A 17,589-nucleotide genomic window follows, 5' to 3' on the forward strand; every position below is an offset into this window, starting at 1 on the left:
CAAGGCTCACAGGATTATCTTGTTTGACTGTCTGTCTTCCGCCATTCACTGTTTCGAAAGTCTTAAGTGACATGACATTGCATTTTGCTCCTGTATCTACTTTCATCTCAGTGGGCTCGCCATTTATGTGAATTGTGACAAATCCCTCATCTTTTTTATTAGCTTTAGTGTGGATGCAGTCAATCTGTCTGTCAAGCTCTACACCATCCACGTAAAACGTTTCATCCTGAAGTGGTGGCTCACTCACTGTTAATTCGTTCACAAGCCGCCTTGAAGTCTGTCTGTTAGGGTGGGCTCTGTGATGGCTGCGTGGTTTAGACTTGCAGCAACTTTTGTAGTGATTCAGTTTTTTACAGTTGTGACACTGTTGTCCAAATGCTGGACACTTGTCTCGCTTGGCCACATGGCTGCCTCCACAATTGGAGCATTTGGTGACAGTCTGTGGGAATGAAAGGGGCTTAGGCTTGTGCTTGCTGTTCAGAATGGGCTTTACTGCGTCGACACTGGTAGCTTGTGTAGCTAGTGTCTTGCTGTTTTTTTCAGTCATTTCGTGTATTCGACACACCGAGATAGCTTTAGCAAGTGTTAGCTCGCTGTCTCTTAGCAGAGCCTTTCTCAACGTGTCGCTAATGACACCACAGACGATACGATCACTGAGCATCTCGTCAGTGAGGTCCCCAAAGTGACAACATTTAGCCTTGATCTTTAAATCACTGATGAATGATTCAAGTGTCTCACCTGGCTTCTGATTTCTGGTGTGGAATCTATATCTTTCCATCGTCCTGTTGTGTTGAGGATTGCAGATTTCTCGAAATTTTGCCTTCAAACATTCTGGATCCTCTCTGGACTCGGCAGCAGTGAGTATATCTCCATCTGCACCAGCTGCGCGAACGGCAGGAGCATAAACGAATGAGCGTTCTCGTTCAATGGCGTCTGGTCCAGCAATATTTAGTAGAATGTAAGCCCTAGTCTTTGCCGGTTTGTCAGAGTGAGCAGCGGCGATGAAAATATCATATTCCCGTTCAAAAACACGCCAATTCTCGGCAATGTTCTCATCAAAAACCAGAGGGTCAGGTCTGCGAAATCCGTCCGCCATGATGGGGCGACTTCTTTTCCCTTTTCTTTTTTCTTTAGCGGCTAATCCAACACAGCGCACAAAGCAGTGCGGTACCCCGAAAGGGATATATACATACGCGCTGGCGTGACGTCCGTACCGTCTTCTGACACCATGTAGCACTCTCGTGTGATGCGACGAGCCAATAATCACTCTCGATGTTAGTCCGCTGTGAAACTTTAATGCGTACTCCAGCACACGACAAAACACACAGACGGCACCGGAAGAACAAACTTCCCTCACCATACTATTCCGGTTGGATTAGTCCCCCACAGCTATGGCAGGTCTGCACAAACAAATATTGCTTGGTGATCATTTAACCAATGATCTACATCAACCTTTTTCATTTTTACCTAAACCGTGTGCACAAAACTCTGGAGGGATCTAAATGCTAACGTAGAACCCAGTCAGGACATCTGCTACTGCTGTTTGCTCGTTTTTTATGGGAGATCGTTTTCAGGCTTCAAGTAGCACCATTATACCAACATTTCACATTCTAGACATTGTTTTAGGTGTATTTGACCAAAAAATTTAACCGAAAATTCACATGCAAGCTTTTTTTCAAGGCTGTGGTATTTGCCGAAAACAATACCTTTCAGCTAGCTAAAACAGCGAGCGGTGCTATCAGCGAGCAACATGGCTAATGCCTTTCACACAGCTTTGTCTCAACTCCAAAGAGCCACAGAAGTAAAAGCTAATAATAATAATTGAAACAATCTTTGAAAAAATGACTTACCAAGCATGGCAAACAACTCAAATATGTAGAGCAAAATGTTCTGAAACGGCTTCACTTCAGCTTCGATCGGAGCCGTGCTGGGGGCGGAGTCTGTGAATTTACTCTATTAGTGTCATAGCCCCTGTAGGAGTTCAGAGTTAAGAGGTCAAGAGTTAATGTTTCCATTGTAACACCTCCAGATTTGAAATAGAAACACTCATTTTTAACACTCGATTTTAACTACTATCATTTTACACCTCAGAGTTACATTAAAAGCATGTGACTCTACTTAGAGTAAAATTAACTCTAAGACTACTAACACCAAAACATTTAACACTTTTGAATTTGCTGTGTACACTGTTACATCTTTCAGAAAATGTTTTGAAATTGTGGTGCACAGTTCAGAATAAATGTTTTTCAAAAACCATTGCGTCTTTTTAGTAAATGTTTATTTCCAAGAGACATTTCTAGAAGTTCAGAACAGTAAAATTCCCACTTTTTAGAATTAATTAGAAGATAACTCTTACGTAGTTAAACTAAAATACTCTTTGAGAGTTAATATATAAACTCTTAACACCTAGTTAGCATTAGTAAGTGTTAAATTATCAACTCCAGACAGATTTGGTGTTTAACACTAAATCAGAGTTAACGTACCAACTCTCCAAAAAGAGTTAAATTAACACTCTCTGGTGTGGACCCATATAGACACTTTAAAAGTGTTTAATTTGGACATGCTGGATTTGCTGTGTAGGGGCCACCGTACATTTTAAATAAAAAAAAAAAATTTAAGAAATTTTGTAACACTAAAATGATCATAATGTATTTGTAATTGCTTAGTTTTTTTTAATACAAAAATGTCAGTAAGAAGTGAAGGGTTTAACTCCGGAAGATTTCACATTTTAGTTTTAAAAAGAAAGTAGGCGTGAAGGACGGCACTTTCCATCCAAGCTTAATAGCAGTTCACTTTCAAGTCAGCAATGATACAGAAAGGAAATAGACTTTATATGGAGAGGTCACTGTGGATTATGGGATGCTTACAAGCTGACAGTTTGGAATTTTTACCTTTTGGAAGAGGTGAAGATTTTTTTCAAAAAGCTAGGGAACAATTCATCAGAGGAAAATGGATCATTTATACAAATATACCCTAAAAGACCAACCAGTGCTTACTTTTGTATGAGCACAGGCCAGAACAGTCTGACATTTTTTGTTGTAAAAATGGCAATAGCTTATTTGAAAGGAGGAAAAAGGAGCAGTCACAGTCAGCAGCAGGGCACAACCGTACACACTGCACCTGCAAGTGTGTTATTAGCACACTGTCTTTACTCTAGCTTGGCACTAAATCTCTATGACTAGTACTATTCTATATAGTTAAAAGAAGTATTAGTTAACTATTAAACAAACTCTTTCCTAGCATGATACTGAGAGCAGGCTTGCTAGCAAAGCTAATGGCTGAAGTGATGTTAGGGTTTTTATCTTTTTGGCTACCTGCATTTAGGCAGCTTTAAATATTCAAGTGACCCTCCAGTCGAACAGACTTGTTTTTCTTTCTTTCAGCATTCATTATATGACTTATTGGTGTCAAGGGGTATGGTAAAAAGGTGAGTTTGAATAAGCATTTTAAGGTAGTTCAGAAATTGTCATAGCTGTGGTGTTTCAGTGAAAACCCTAAAAGGTTATCTGTACATCATCAGGACCTACTCTAAGGAGCTTGGAAAGAAAAGCATCTGGACTTCTGTAAGTTGCTTGAAGAGGTTTCACCTCTCATCCGAGAGGCTTCTTCAGTTCTAGGGTCAAATGGTGGAGAGTCCCAGATTTAAACCCAGTGGGAGTATCCCCCAAAGAGGGACAAAGGACCCCCTGATGATCCTCTACCTAATCACATGAGCCAAGGTCTGAAAACGGGTGTGGGTCACAATAAGCCAGGGTTTCGGGTGAGCTCATTGTGAAACGTGGCACCACCCTATCATGTGATTTCCTGAGGTCAGATGGCCCAGGGTGTGAGTGGGCGTTAAGGCATCTGGGAAGGGATCTCAAAACTGGATTATAGATGGCAGACAGTTAGTGTCGTAAGCCACTGCCTCTGTTCAAAGATGGTCACTCACAGTGGACATAGATGGCTTCTTTCACTCCTCTTTCAAACCATCTGTCATCTCTGTCCAAAATGTGAACATTGGCATCCTCGAAAGAGTGACCTTTGTTCTTTGGATGCAGATGGACTGCTGAGTCTTGTCCCGTGGAGATGGCGCTTCTATGTTGTGCCATGCGCTTGTGAAGTGGCTGCTTGGTCTCTCCAATGTAGAGGTCTGGGCATTCCTCGCTGTCTGTCTTTCTTATCCTCCCTAACACCAGCTAGGGAAACCCTGGCTGATTGTGACCCACTCCCGTTTTCACACCTTGGCTCATGTGATTAGATAGAGGATCATCAGGGGGTCCTATGTCCCTCTTTGGGGGGACACTCCCACTGGGTTTAAATCTGGGACTCACCACCATTTGACCTTAGAACTGAAGAAGCTTCTCGGATGAGAGGTGAAACCTCTTCAAGCAACTTACAGAAGTTCAGACGCTTTTCTTTCCAAGCTCCTTAGACTACGATGACCTGGATGACTGAGAACCTTCACAGACACCATCAGGACCTACACAAAAATGAGGCACATTGCCAATCTGTACGCTGTGTAGCAGTTTGCAAGTATGAAGAATTACAGTGCTTTAAAGGTTTTGTTTACCGTTACCACTAACATTTTCTGTGACTTTGCAGGGACCTTTGTAGAACTACGTAGAAGTACAAAGTTACCGTAGTCCTGATTGTAGAACTTTGAAGATTTTCTCTCAGTGTTTGCCCAATGTGCTCATTCAGTGTTCTTCATTCTGTAAAGTTCTTGTCTCCCTCTTTCAAACTATTGTTTCTCATTCCCTGTTTTGTTTTGTTTTTATTTTGCTAGTCATTTTTCTCCTGTCTCTTGCATTTAGTTTTGCTTTCTTTTTAAGTTGTGCTTTGTTCCCCAGCTATGTCCATTTCCCTTAATTCTTATGTGTGGATTTTATAACCTATTTCCTTTGTTCTTTGTCAGGACATTTGTTAACCTGCCTTCAAGTGCTCCAAGTTCTCTGAAAAAGCTTGATTTTTGCTGTTCATTTCCCCCTATGGACTGTAATCATCCTAAATAAAGATTCATTTTCACTTTAAACTGAGGGTTTCTCAGTATTGCATTAACATTCCCCTCTTTCCACACTTCATGCTAGTTCACAAATGCATTTTCAAATGCAGAAAAATAGCTACACAATGAAAAACACAGACTGTGCAAACCTCTTTACAACTGCACCTATTGTTAGGCTTTTTCATTATTTTCGTATATTATTCTGATGCCTTGACTGCATGCTGAGGTGGCAACCCCAAACCCTACTCAAGTAAATTTAAATAAAAATGTACATTTTAAAAAAAACTATAGACTCTATAGAGTCTCGCTAATGACCTACTACATGGGTTCTCAAACTTTTCACAGTGAGTACCACCTTATAAAATATATGGCCCTTAAAGCACCACCATTATGACCGACTTTAAAGTACAGTAGTATAGGCCTATTTAACACCATATACAGTTTACACGAGACAATTTTATTTCTTATGTGAATGTTATTTATCTTAACTGTCATAAACAGGATGTGACAAGTGATAATAATAACAACTATACTGCATTAAAACATTCACAGCAGGTGGCATATCCAGTCGGAACAAGCCCCTAAAAGATGGCTGCGATCACTGTCGACCTCTCTCGGTTTTTATTACCACTATTCAACTCAGTTTTTAAAACCTTACAATGTAACAACAGCCCAGCCCATGCAGCAGTATATTAATGACCAACCTCGTACTGTGAATGGATTATCTCAGTAGTTCCCCTGACTGACTTTTGGTCCATTTACATCATCCCGACATGTGATTGCATTTGTCCCTAAACATTGGGAAACCTCACGTTAACTTTTGTCGAGTTGAAAAAAGTTAGCGTTCATCCTCCAGCTTCACTGTGTTTATATTATGCTAACCATAGCTGTGTAGCTAGCCACCACGTAGCACATCATTATATACCAGCTAGTCCAACTACAGTAACCATATAAATGTCACTGCTGTTTAGTTTCCTGTCGTCATTTATGTCGAAAGTGATAGCAGAGCTTTACGTTTTAATTTTTCAGAAATCCCTGAATCAGAACATGGCATATTATTCAGTCTTCAATAAATTTTAGAGACTTCCTGCGCACCACTAGAGGGAGCCCATGTACCACCAGTGGTACGCGTACCACAGTTTGAGAACCTATGACTACTGAATTTTATTCAGATGTGTTGCAGCAGGGACACATGGAAAAATTTGGGAACACTGGCCCTCCAGGACTGGAGTAATATAAAAAGAACAATGTTTTTCCGAAGGTCAGTGTAAAAAAAGAGTGTATACATTGAAGCTAAAACACATGTAGTGTAAATTCTCTGTTAAGGTCAAAAACACCAACAGGCCATTCTCTGTGAGTTTATTATAAATGCATATACTGTGTATGAAATGTTCTAACATGGAAAGGACAAGTCATTTACAGCAAAAGGGCAAAGGGATGTCTCATTCCAGCGCTGCGTATTTTAAGCATCTGTTATCACTTCTCTAAAACCTTGAAGGAATGAAGGGAAAGAAGTATTTGTTATCTCATGAAAAAACAAAAACATAGTATTGGTTAAAAGTTTATGCAAAAGATTATTAAAACATTTTTTTTGCATAAAATAACATGATTTATTCTCCTGTCTCTTCTGTGTTTTCTTCCTTCAGCTTGTGGCGTCCCTGTTGTTCTTGACGGCCATAGCACACCTGGGAGTCACACTAGGAGAAGATTTTGGTCCAAACAGTGACCAATCTTCAAAAAATGCTGGTGTAAACTACGCAAATCCAGTTTTATTTGCAGTCACATGGGTAAATAGAGCAACCTTTATATTTATTTATTTGAATTTGAAAGGATTTGTTTTTATGTTCTGATGTGTCTTCTTTGTTAGATCCTTGTCCTGCTTTGCCATGAAGGATTAAGACGGGAAGGAGCAATAGACTCTGCCTCTATTTTCCTCTTCTGGTTGCTCCTTGTAGTGTGTGACATCTTTCCTTTCCAGACCCTCCTACGAGAGGCTCTCAGACTGGTATGAGTGAAGACATTTGATCAAGTTGGATTAAAGTAGAAGACAAATAGTAGATTTACTCAGACATGGTGCAATAACTTGATATGATTGTCTTTTAGCTCTCCATATCTTGAGTAACACACCATTTTCATTTTTCTTTGGGACCCTTTAAAGTATGTCTTTCTCTCATTTTTGGCAATTAGGGCGAGGTCCGTGATGTCCCACGTTTCAGCCTTTTCTACATTTCTTTTGGGCTTGAACTGATTTCATTAGTTCTTTCTACTGTGGCTGATATCGCCCCAGAAGCTAAAGACTTTATAAAAAAGGTACCCTTTATCTGTTGTTCATTTTTATTTGTTTGTTTTCAGAGGATTAAGTTCATAAGCATATATTAACATCCTAAGACCCGAACTCTTTCATGGGACACATTTTGAGTTGTTCTTTGCTATTTGGGCTGATTGGGACCTGATGAATGTACAATGAACAAAGAATTACCAGATTTTCTTTACTTGATTTTTGTTTCTGAGAGCAAAATTTTGTTTTTTGGTCTAAATGTGATGTCCACATATGTGGAAGCCAGGTCCTAGGAGGTTAAATATGATATGATATGATATGGCACTTTTTTTATATCCACAGAATCCTGAAGCAGGTGCAGCATTTTTGAGTAGAATCACATTCAACTGGTTAAACAGGTAACATTAAAGTCAGTATAGCAGGAATCTTAACAAGCACCTACATATGTGCTCCATGTCTTCAAAGTTCTCATTGTTTTTACAGTATGATCTTAAAAGGCTACAAACAACCTCTGGTTCAGGAGGACATGTGGGATCTGAATGAGAGTGATAGCACTGCTTTCATCAATGAGCGTTTCCAGCATTTCATGAAGCCTGAGTTGGATGCAGCTAGGGTCCGCTTCCAGAACAAGATGAAAAAGAAATTGTTTCAGAACATAGACAGTGCCCAGGAAGACCCACAGCAAAATGGGCTTTCCAGTGGTCTGGGGAAAGGAGTCCGTCAGGATGTATTAATGATGGTGAGAACATTCAAACAAAAACACTTCCACACACATGCACAGTATATTGAGCTATAGTCCAAACACATTTCATTAACACCACAAATCAACATCACTATGTTTTTTTCTGAATAAATCTCATCAACTGTGCTTAAACAATCTGTTCCTTTAGAAGGAAAGGGGGAAGAAGGAAGATGAAAAGAAGAAAAAGGAGGAAGAGAACTATCCCAATTCATGGCTCATTCCCACCCTTTACAAGACCTTTAAATTGATTCTGATTGAATCTGCCTTCTTCAAACTTGTGCACGATGTGTTAACCTTTGTCAGTCCTCAGCTCCTTAAGTGAGTAAAGTATTGCAAAATATTACAGAATCAAAAGTACAGAAACACATAAGAACAGTGTTGCTTCTGTTGCCCATGTAAATGTCACCCTTTTTAACTGAGTAGTCCAAAATCAGTCAAATCCACAGTAATCTGTCATACAGAGTCAAGGGAAAAAAAAACAATATTTGAGAATCTACTCTTGTTGGGTTCAGTTAGGATCGTAAGGAGACTGGCAGTGGTAACTCAACTTAAAGAAGGAATATCCCTCCACTCAGAATGAGACACTGACAACAACTTAAAGGGGGAAAAGTGATTTGAGTGATTTCAACCTTTAAATGGTCCAAAACATAGACATGAACAAAACATTTAAATCATTTCAAACATGTAAATCTCAACTGTAACTCCGAAATGACGACACAGGCATGGCTTCTTCAAGACGGGCACTTCGCTGCATTTATTGAACGCCGTGAAAACTACAAACATAAAACACAAAGGCTTTGAGAGCTTCAGTCTATCAAAAGTAACACTTCTGCTTTAACAACAAAAAATTACCTCGTGGCCGCCTGCCACTTCGGAGGTCCTAGAAGAATACCTTTACAGTCTTGTTCATTCTAAATTAAAACATAAAATAATTAGAACACCATACATTACAAATTTTCACAATATTACAATACAGTTATGGCAAATAGCAAATACCTTATACAGCTGGTAGACTAACCAGGCCTTTGCAGATAGCTCGCTGAACTCCTTAGCGTGATTATTAAACGTGGGCTCACAGCCTATATTATCACGCCCAAACCTTGCGATAATAGCGGTGTAACAAAACTTGTTCTTTGTGACAAGATAACCACACCTTTACAATACTGACCACAGAAATGTACAAGCAAGAACATTTTAACTGCTGGATCCATCTATTAAACTTCTTTAAACATAAGCCATTTCTGTGACACTTACACTCAACAATGTACAACATATCACTTAAAGTGTCCATAAATGTATTAGGTAGGCTGTCCATTTCAGTTCAGTGCACTTAGTATTCAGGGTTCTTAGTAAGTGTTAATTGTCTTTAGTCACTGGTTTGCTTTTTGATGCATCAGTTTTTTTGGTGTTAAGTGGAATCAGATCTGACCCAAAAAAAAGGAAAAAGTAACAACATAAAGCGTCCTGAGATCTCAGAAAAAACGTTAATCCAAAAAAAATTGCAAATCGTTGCATCCTACCACCCTCCAAGTGAACAGGTGGCCTTCAGATTGAGAACGTCCTTTCTAGGCACCTCTAGTGGCATCCAGTCCTTAGATGGCACCGCTCGGTCCTTGCAGCAGATTTCTACCACATAAAAAAAAAACAGCCTGCACACAACGTGCAGTGCAATCACTTCACTTGTAAAATAAAACATGTGTTTCTCTAGTGTTATCCCTTTTTTTCCTCACACATCACACATCTATACAGTTCTTATTGGCCAATAACAATTTATCAACAACAAAAATACATTTCACTGCAAATCATGAAGCATGAAAAGTGTCTCCGTGGTGTGTTAGCTAAAACTTCACATGTAAGCGCATTAGCCCAGGGAGCACATGTGGGTACGCTAGCATACTTTCCACAGGCTAACACAGCTAAGCAATCGTTAACAGGTTCTAAGACAAACATCACATTTCTGACAAGCATAGTATCCTGACTGGTTTTATACTCAGAAACTGGACTGTGAATCACAACTTAAACTGCAACTGTGAGACTCACCAGGATATTCTTCAAAGAAAACATTAATTCCGTAGCGCAACACGTTACAGGACTGAATCTTCACACAGCTTTGCGCATCTAGCTCCGTGCAGGCGGATGCAGTGAAAGAAAGTCACCATGCACAGCACTATGGTGCATTCATGGTACATGGGAAAACTCAATACTTAACAAAACAGTAACACTTAAAATGTGAATAAAAATAGAATACCATTTGTAATGAAAGAACCATGGGTTACATAAACATTTTTAAAAATCCATTTAGCTGTCCTTGAAGGTTTTTAAAATCAACATTGTCAAAGCCTTTAGGTTAACTATTCACTATTTATTGATCAGTCTAAACAACTGATAACAGGAGTGCCTGAATGGAAAGAGAAAATTGCTAAATAAGTGTTAAAAAGGAAGCAGGAAAAAAGTGAAGGACACATATTCGAAAGTGTTGAGATGCTATATCCATACGTTTTCTTTTTTTCCCCTAGATTGATGATCTCCTTCACTCAGGACAAATCCAGATATGCCTGGGAGGGCTATTTGTATGCAGTGTTGCTGATGGTGGTGGCTCTGCTGCAGTCTCTGACCCTGCAACAGTATTTCCAGCGCTGCTTTTTGTTGGGCATGAGGGTTCGCACTGCACTTATGGCTGCTGTGTACAAAAAGGTAAAACAAACGGGATTGATAGAATGACTTTTGTTTGACTTTGGTGTAAAAAAATCAAAGACTACGTAATATAAATTACTTTAACATATCAGAAGTCATAAATTACCAGTCATTGCTTTCTGCTTAAGTTAATTGTCAGATGCTTTAGTTAAAAATCGCTTTTATCAGCACATGAGTACATACGTATCACTTACAGGATAAATCTGTCTGCTCTGTCAGTAATACTTTCACTAATGATCTGATTGATTAACTCTACGAGTTCAAAAATCATTTTTGGCAACAACCCTCACCTTAATTGTGACGAATTATGATGCAATTAGAATATATATTTAATATATATATTTATATTTTATTACATTTTTCTTGCAATTTTTATATACCAGGAAATGAAGAAAATACTCATTCTAACATTGCCAAAAACTTCATGTACCTGCCACTTTTTGGCTGTTATGCTTTTTTTTATCCTTTTTCTAAGGCATTAGCGGTGTCCAATGACACTCGTAAGGAGTCAACAGTAGGGGAAACGGTGAACCTGATGTCAGCAGATGCCCAGCACTTCAATGATGGGACCACCTTTATCCACCTGCTGTGGTCCTGCCCTCTGCAGATCGTCATATCCATTGTTTTCCTGTGGCTGGAGTTAGGGCCTTCTGTGTTGGCAGGACTGGGAGTCATGGTGTTAATGGTTCCAATCAATGGATTTCTGGCAACCAAGGCCAGAAAACTCCAGGTTAGCAGAGCTGCCAAATCATTTCTGTGTACAATCAATAGGTTTGTTGTGAACAATGACACACCTTTTTGTAGGTTTGACTTTCAGGTTTAAGTCAAGAGGCTTAACAAAATTATTGCATGCATTACAAGAATCTTTTTTCAGTCCCCATTTTTTAGAGGCCCAAAGTAAGTATAGTAGTATCAAACCTATACTTCAATAAGCAGAACTCATTGGAAGGAACTCAACATGATTCATTGATATATAGGATTTCATTAAGATATTCAGCGATTAGAATCAAACATATGATTGTTGGGTTTTTCTCTGTATCTATGAAGCGCCTTGAGGCGACTTTTGTTGTGATTTGGCGCTATATAAATAAAATTGAATTGAATTGAATTGAATTGAATCTGAGAGTCCATCACAGAAGAACAGAAACCCAGTGGTAATAAGAATTAGGGCCGGACCCACCGGGGTCTAGAAGCTGTTGGTAGAGATAAAGATGGAGGCTTGGATGCAACCCAAGTAATAGAGGTGTTGAAAGATGATTGGACTAGACCAGTGATGTCAGCAATGAGCTGGACAGTGTGAGAAAGTAGAAGTGATGTAAAGCTTTGATTAGCCACCAAACACCTGGGAAGCAGATAGACGTGTGACTAAAAATGTTCTTAATAAACTTCCCTATAAGCTTCATTTGTTTTTCCTTGAGTAGGAAAAAAACGTCACTCAGAGTCTAAGTGACGTTAAGAGGGTTTCCAAAAAACGGCAAATCAAATGAAGAAGTAGAGAAACAGAAATCAACCAAACATGATGGAGACAATGGCATAGGCATGCATAGCTGCCAGTGGGACTGGATTGCTACTGCTTATTGATGATGTGACTGGTCATGAAAGTAGCATGATGAACTGTTAGGTATACAGGGCTATTCTAAGTGCTAAATGCTCAGAAACCGAATGACTGACACTGGTTCAGTTCAAATGGGTAATGATCCAAAGCATATCAAGAATTTCTAAAGACAAAGTAATGGGATATTCTTCAATGGCTGAGTTAGTCAACTGCTGTCAGCCCTATAGAACATGTTATTCACCTACTGAAGACAAAGCTGAAGGCAGAAAGACTCACAAACAGTGAGAAACTGAACATGGTTCAGGCGTGGCAGACAATCTCAAGGGTGGAAATAAAGCATTTGGTGATGTCCATGGGTTATAGACTTTAGCGTCCGTGGACTAAAGAAATGATTGTCCATTTATTTAAAACAGTCCTTATATTTGAAATTGTGTTTACTTTGAGTTACAATAAATATCAATGGCTTTAATTTCCAAACACTTAATGATTAATTTGTTTAATGTTTTAATTAAGGTTGAAAGTCTGCATTGTTAATGTTAATTTTCTGTATTGCCTGTTTAAAGAGCTACATTGTGTCTCTTTTCAGATTGAGAACATGAAGTTTAAAGATAAGAGAATGAAAATCATGAATGAACTTCTGAATGGGGTCAAGGTGAGCTCCCTTATTCAGTGTATCCATGGTGTATGTAGATGCCTTCCTTACATGTAAGGCTTTGATGCTTCATGAAACTGCATTCAGTAACTTGGACCATAAGTGCTTCCTTCTGCCTCACTGCCTCCTCCCTGTCTTTTTCTTTTGTCTCCCACCAGATTCTGAAGCTGTATGCTTGGGAGCCATCCTTCCAGAAGCAGGTGGAAGACATTAGAGGGGAAGAACTAAAAGTCATGAAGAAGTTTGCCTACCTGACATCCGTGTCTACCTTTATCTTCAGCTCTGCTCCAGCTCTGGTGAGTTCTGTGAAGGGATGTCATTGTAAAGACTAGATTCCAATGGTAAACAAACGTTTTTCTTAAACTGTCTGTACTTGCAGGTTTCTCTGGCCACGTTTGTAGTATTTGTTAGTGTGAGCAAGGATAATGTGTTAACTGCTGAGAAAGCTTTTACTTCCATCTCTCTCTTCAACATCCTCCGATTTCCTCTTACCATACTGCCCATGCTCATTGCTTCCATTGTACAAGTAAGTGAACAGAGCTACATCACGCACATGTATCAAGCCTGTGATAAAATCAAACTTAACCTGTTCTTTGAATTTTCAGACAGCAGTGTCTAAGAAGCGCCTGGAGAAGTTTCTGGCAGGGGAAGACATCGACAGTGACATTGTGCGCCAAGACCCCAGTTTCAGTATGTTCACCATTAGAATTTGCATTTGTTCTACAGCTGAAGATTGAAGCTTAGTCACAGTTTCTTACATGTGCGGATCATCTGTTAAGCTCTGTCTTGGTCTGCTTTCATTTTTTAGATACTGCTGTGAGCGTATGTGATGGTTCCTTTGCTTGGGAAAAAGATACAAAGCCTCTGCTGAAAGAGTATGTCTGTGTTGGTCATCAAAAAGTTACTAGTTAACTTAATTAACTGTGAGATGTTGCTTCAGGCACTTTTTAAAAGTTTTTCCTGTCTGGCCAAATTCAAAGTCAGAATATGTTTAAAAGTTCACACAAATTTTCGTTTTCAACATATGAAACATCATCTGTGTCCTAGTTTAAATTAAATGTAGGGTTTATATGATTTGCAAATCACTGCATTTTTTTTTTATCCAAAGGGTACACTGTGTTCCACACATTTATGAAACAGAGTTGTATTTTTCCTACTGTTTTTACAGTAATGACCATAGTTATTATGTGTGTCCAGTGTGAATTTGGACATTGAGCCTGGTCGGTTGGTTGCCGTAGTGGGAGCTGTTGGGTCAGGAAAGTCGTCTCTTATGTCAGCCCTCCTTGGAGAGATGCATAGTACCAAAGGTTTTATCAACATTCAGGTAATGCCTTTTTTTCCATTTGTATCTGACAGTGTGCGTTCAAAAAAAATCTTTTATTTCAATTATTTTCTTTAGTGTATCAAATGAAGAGCCTTTTCTTATTTCTCATCAAAACTGATTTCATCGGGAGATTATTATTGTTTATTTAAAGTTTTTATTTGTTTTTTAAAGAGCAAAGATTTTTTTTTTTAAAAGGCAAAACATCACAGCAAATCCAGCATGTCCAAATTAACACTGTCAGATTTGATTTCAACACTTTTAAAGTGTCTATATGGGTCCACACCAGAGAGTGTTAATTTAACTCTTTTTGGAGAGTTGGTATGTTAACTCTGATTTAGTGTTAAACACCAAATCTCTCTGGAGTTGATAATTTAACACTTGGTGTTAAGAGTTTATATATTAACTCTCAAAGAGTATTTTAGTTTAACTACGTAAGAGTTATCTTCTAATTAATTCTAAAAAGCGGGAATTTTACTGTTCTGAACTTCTAGAAATTTCTTTTGGAAATAAACATTTACTAAAAAGACACAATGGTTTTTGAAAAACATTTATTCTGAACTGTGCACCACAATTTCAAAACATTTTCTGAAAGATGTAACAGTGTACATGTTCTCACTTTCATTAGAATTTCATTTATCAAAAGGTCTGACATAGGTGAGCTGGTAAATGCAAATAACAGCATTCTCATCACTTATTTCAATAAATACAAAATACAATATGCATGTCCTTCATTCATCACTTTGTGGAACTGCAACGCACTTCTGCTCTCCCCCATATTCCATCTTCACAAGCATATCCTATGTGGAGATTGAATAAAAATTAGTTGACACTAATTAATGGCACAAATCAATTGCAGCACAGTAAAAAAAAAAAAAAAAAAAAAAAAAAAAAGGAATCCTTTTTGAGACATTACTTGTGTAAAGTATTTTCCCAAAAGATAAGGACACAGGCAACAGGTAGTACTGAACTAAATGTAAAACCGTGTGCACAAAACTCTGGAGGGATCTAAATGCTAACGTAGAACCCAGTCAGGACATCTGCTACTGCTGTTTGCTCGTTTTTTATGGGAGATCGTTTTCAGGCTTCAAGTAGCACCATTATACCAACATTTCACATTCTAGACATTGTTTTAGGTGTATTTGACCAAAAAATTTAACCGAAAATTCACATGCAAGCTTTTTTTCAAGGCTGTGGTATTTGCCGAAAACAATACCTTTCAGCTAGCTAAAACAGCGAGCGGTGCTATCAGCGAGCAACACGGCTAATGCCTTTCACACAGCTTTGTCTCAACTCCAAAGAGCCACAGAAGTAAAAGCTAATAATAATAATTGAAACAATCTTTGAAAAAATGACTTACCAAGCATGGCAAACAACTCAAATATGTAGAGCAAAATGTTCTGAAACGCCTTCACTTCAGCTTCGATTGGAGCCGTGCTGGGGGCGGAGTCTGTGAATTTACTCTATTAGTGTCATAGCCCCTGTAGGAGTTCAGAGTTAAGAGGTCAAGAGTTAATGTTTCCATTGTAACACCTCCAGATTTGAAATAGAAACACTCATTTTTAACACTCGATTTTAACTACTATCATTTTACACCTCAGAGTTACATTAAAAGCATGTGACTCTACTTAGAGTAAAATTAACTCTAAGACTACTAACACCAAAACATTTAACACTTTTGAATTTGCAGTGATACATTATTAAAATGTACAGACCCTAAGATTTCAAGGAAACTTAGAAAATGTGTTCTAAACCATCAGTTCTTAGGATGTTTTTAAATCTTTAAAAGGTTGCGAAATGTAATCCCAGTTCCTTGTATGTCTCCTTCTTACACAAGTATCTTTAGTTCAGGTAATTTTTCCTCCTAGCCAGTGTAACATTTGTTCTGGATGAAAAACTGCACGAATGCCAACATTTCTATGGCAAAATAAAAGGTTGGTTAGACATCAGCAATTGAGTTTCACTGTATTTCTTTCCAGGGTTCTCTTGCTTTTGTTCCACAGCAAGCCTGGATTCAAAATGCCACTTTGAAGGATAATATCTTGTTTGGATCTCCTCATGAGGAAGAGAGGTTCAAAAAAGTCATACAGGCCTGTGCTCTTGCCCCAGACCTTGAGCTGCTGCCTGGAGGAGACCTCACTGAGATTGGAGAGAAGGTGAGTTGCACTTTGAATTATTCAAGTTTTAGGTTACACAAATATTTTTTATCTTTATAAAGATTATGTATATGGTTTTTATTGTTTGTAAAATATTCATTGGTGATATTTTCAGAAATAAAAAAAATCACATTTACAATGTAGATGTCTGAAAAACTCATGTATCAAATATGACACACTTGGCATTACTGTGTTAATGCTATATTGAAATGTTGTTCTTGTGCTGAAGGAAAAGCTTATTTGCATTAAAAAGAAGCCATGTGTGGGGTTTTTTAACCAATTTTTGCCTCTGCTTTTCTTTTCTTTTCTCCTCCTTTTTTCTCTTCTCAGGGTATCAACCTCTCAGGTGGTCAGAAGCAACGTGTGAGCTTAGCCAGAGCGACCTACAGTCAGGCTGATATCTATCTATTAGATGACCCTTTGTCTGCCGTGGACTCTCATGTAGGAAAGCATCTCTTTGAAAAGGTTATTGGACCCAATGGAATACTTAAAAACAAGGTTTGTGCTTGACTGCTTGTATTGTGATCAACATTAAATATTTCACTTTAAAATAGCTATTATTTGGAAACCGGGCATGTCATTTGTAATGGAAAAAACATTTTAACCAAAAGTTGCTGTGTTCGTTCCTTTGGTTTGTTCCTATATAAAATTTTGTTTTGTAGGCTCATCAGTCAACTCTGTCTGTGAAGGTTCTCAGTCAACCAGGTCATCGCAGTCTAAGGAGCTTTGAAAGAAAAGCGTCTGGACTTCTTTAAGTTGCTTGAAGGCGTTTCACCTCTCATCCAAGAAGCTTCTTCAGGTTCATCCCAAAGACAAAACTCCAAAACACAAACTTAACAATGTAGTACATGCTGTACAGTGTAGCGAGGAGCGCCCAGACCTCTACATTGGAGAAACCAAACAGCCACTTCATAAACGCATGGCACAGCATAGAAGAGCCACCTCCATGGGACAAGACTCGGCTGTCCATCTGCATCTAAAGGACAAAGGTCACTCTTTTTAGGATGCCAATGTTCACATTTTGGACAGAGAGGACAGATGGTTTGAAAGAAGCCATCTATGTCCACTGTGAACGGCCATCTTTGAACCAAGGCGGTGGCTTACGACACCAACTGTCTGCCTTCTATAATCCAGCTCTGAGACCCTTCCCAGATGCCTTAATGCCCACTCATATCCTGGGCCATTTGAACTCAGGAAATCACATGAT

At 38.7% G+C, this 17,589-nt stretch overlaps 1 protein-coding gene across 3 annotated transcripts in view; it reads left to right on the forward strand.

The window, feature by feature from the left end:
* LOC146505368 (ATP-binding cassette sub-family C member 2-like) overlaps positions 1-17,589 on the forward strand; it is a 47,755-nt gene that overhangs the window by 10,390 nt on the left and 19,776 nt on the right. For 2 of the 3 annotated variants that reach the window (XM_085181759.1, XM_085181760.1), the window contains exons 3-18: positions 6,631-6,771; positions 6,852-6,989; positions 7,172-7,294; positions 7,605-7,660; positions 7,746-8,001; positions 8,153-8,322; positions 10,521-10,698; positions 11,174-11,428; positions 12,840-12,905; positions 13,064-13,201; positions 13,285-13,431; positions 13,511-13,595; positions 13,714-13,780; positions 14,103-14,229; positions 16,206-16,382; positions 16,713-16,880. In XM_085181759.1, the coding sequence (XP_085037885.1) occupies positions 6,631-6,771; positions 6,852-6,989; positions 7,172-7,294; positions 7,605-7,660; positions 7,746-8,001; positions 8,153-8,322; positions 10,521-10,698; positions 11,174-11,428; positions 12,840-12,905; positions 13,064-13,201; positions 13,285-13,431; positions 13,511-13,595; positions 13,714-13,780; positions 14,103-14,229; positions 16,206-16,382; positions 16,713-16,880 (2,292 nt within the window). The remainder of the gene's footprint in view (positions 1-6,630; positions 6,772-6,851; positions 6,990-7,171; positions 7,295-7,604; positions 7,661-7,745; positions 8,002-8,152; positions 8,323-10,520; positions 10,699-11,173; positions 11,429-12,839; positions 12,906-13,063; positions 13,202-13,284; positions 13,432-13,510; positions 13,596-13,713; positions 13,781-14,102; positions 14,230-16,205; positions 16,383-16,712; positions 16,881-17,589) is intronic. The other variant, XM_085181762.1, reaches the window with a different exon arrangement.

The sequence above is a fragment of the Neolamprologus multifasciatus genome, chromosome 13 (assembly GCF_963576455.1).
Source record: "Neolamprologus multifasciatus chromosome 13, fNeoMul1.2, whole genome shotgun sequence".
NCBI classification, from domain to species: domain Eukaryota; kingdom Metazoa; phylum Chordata; class Actinopteri; order Cichliformes; family Cichlidae; genus Neolamprologus; species Neolamprologus multifasciatus.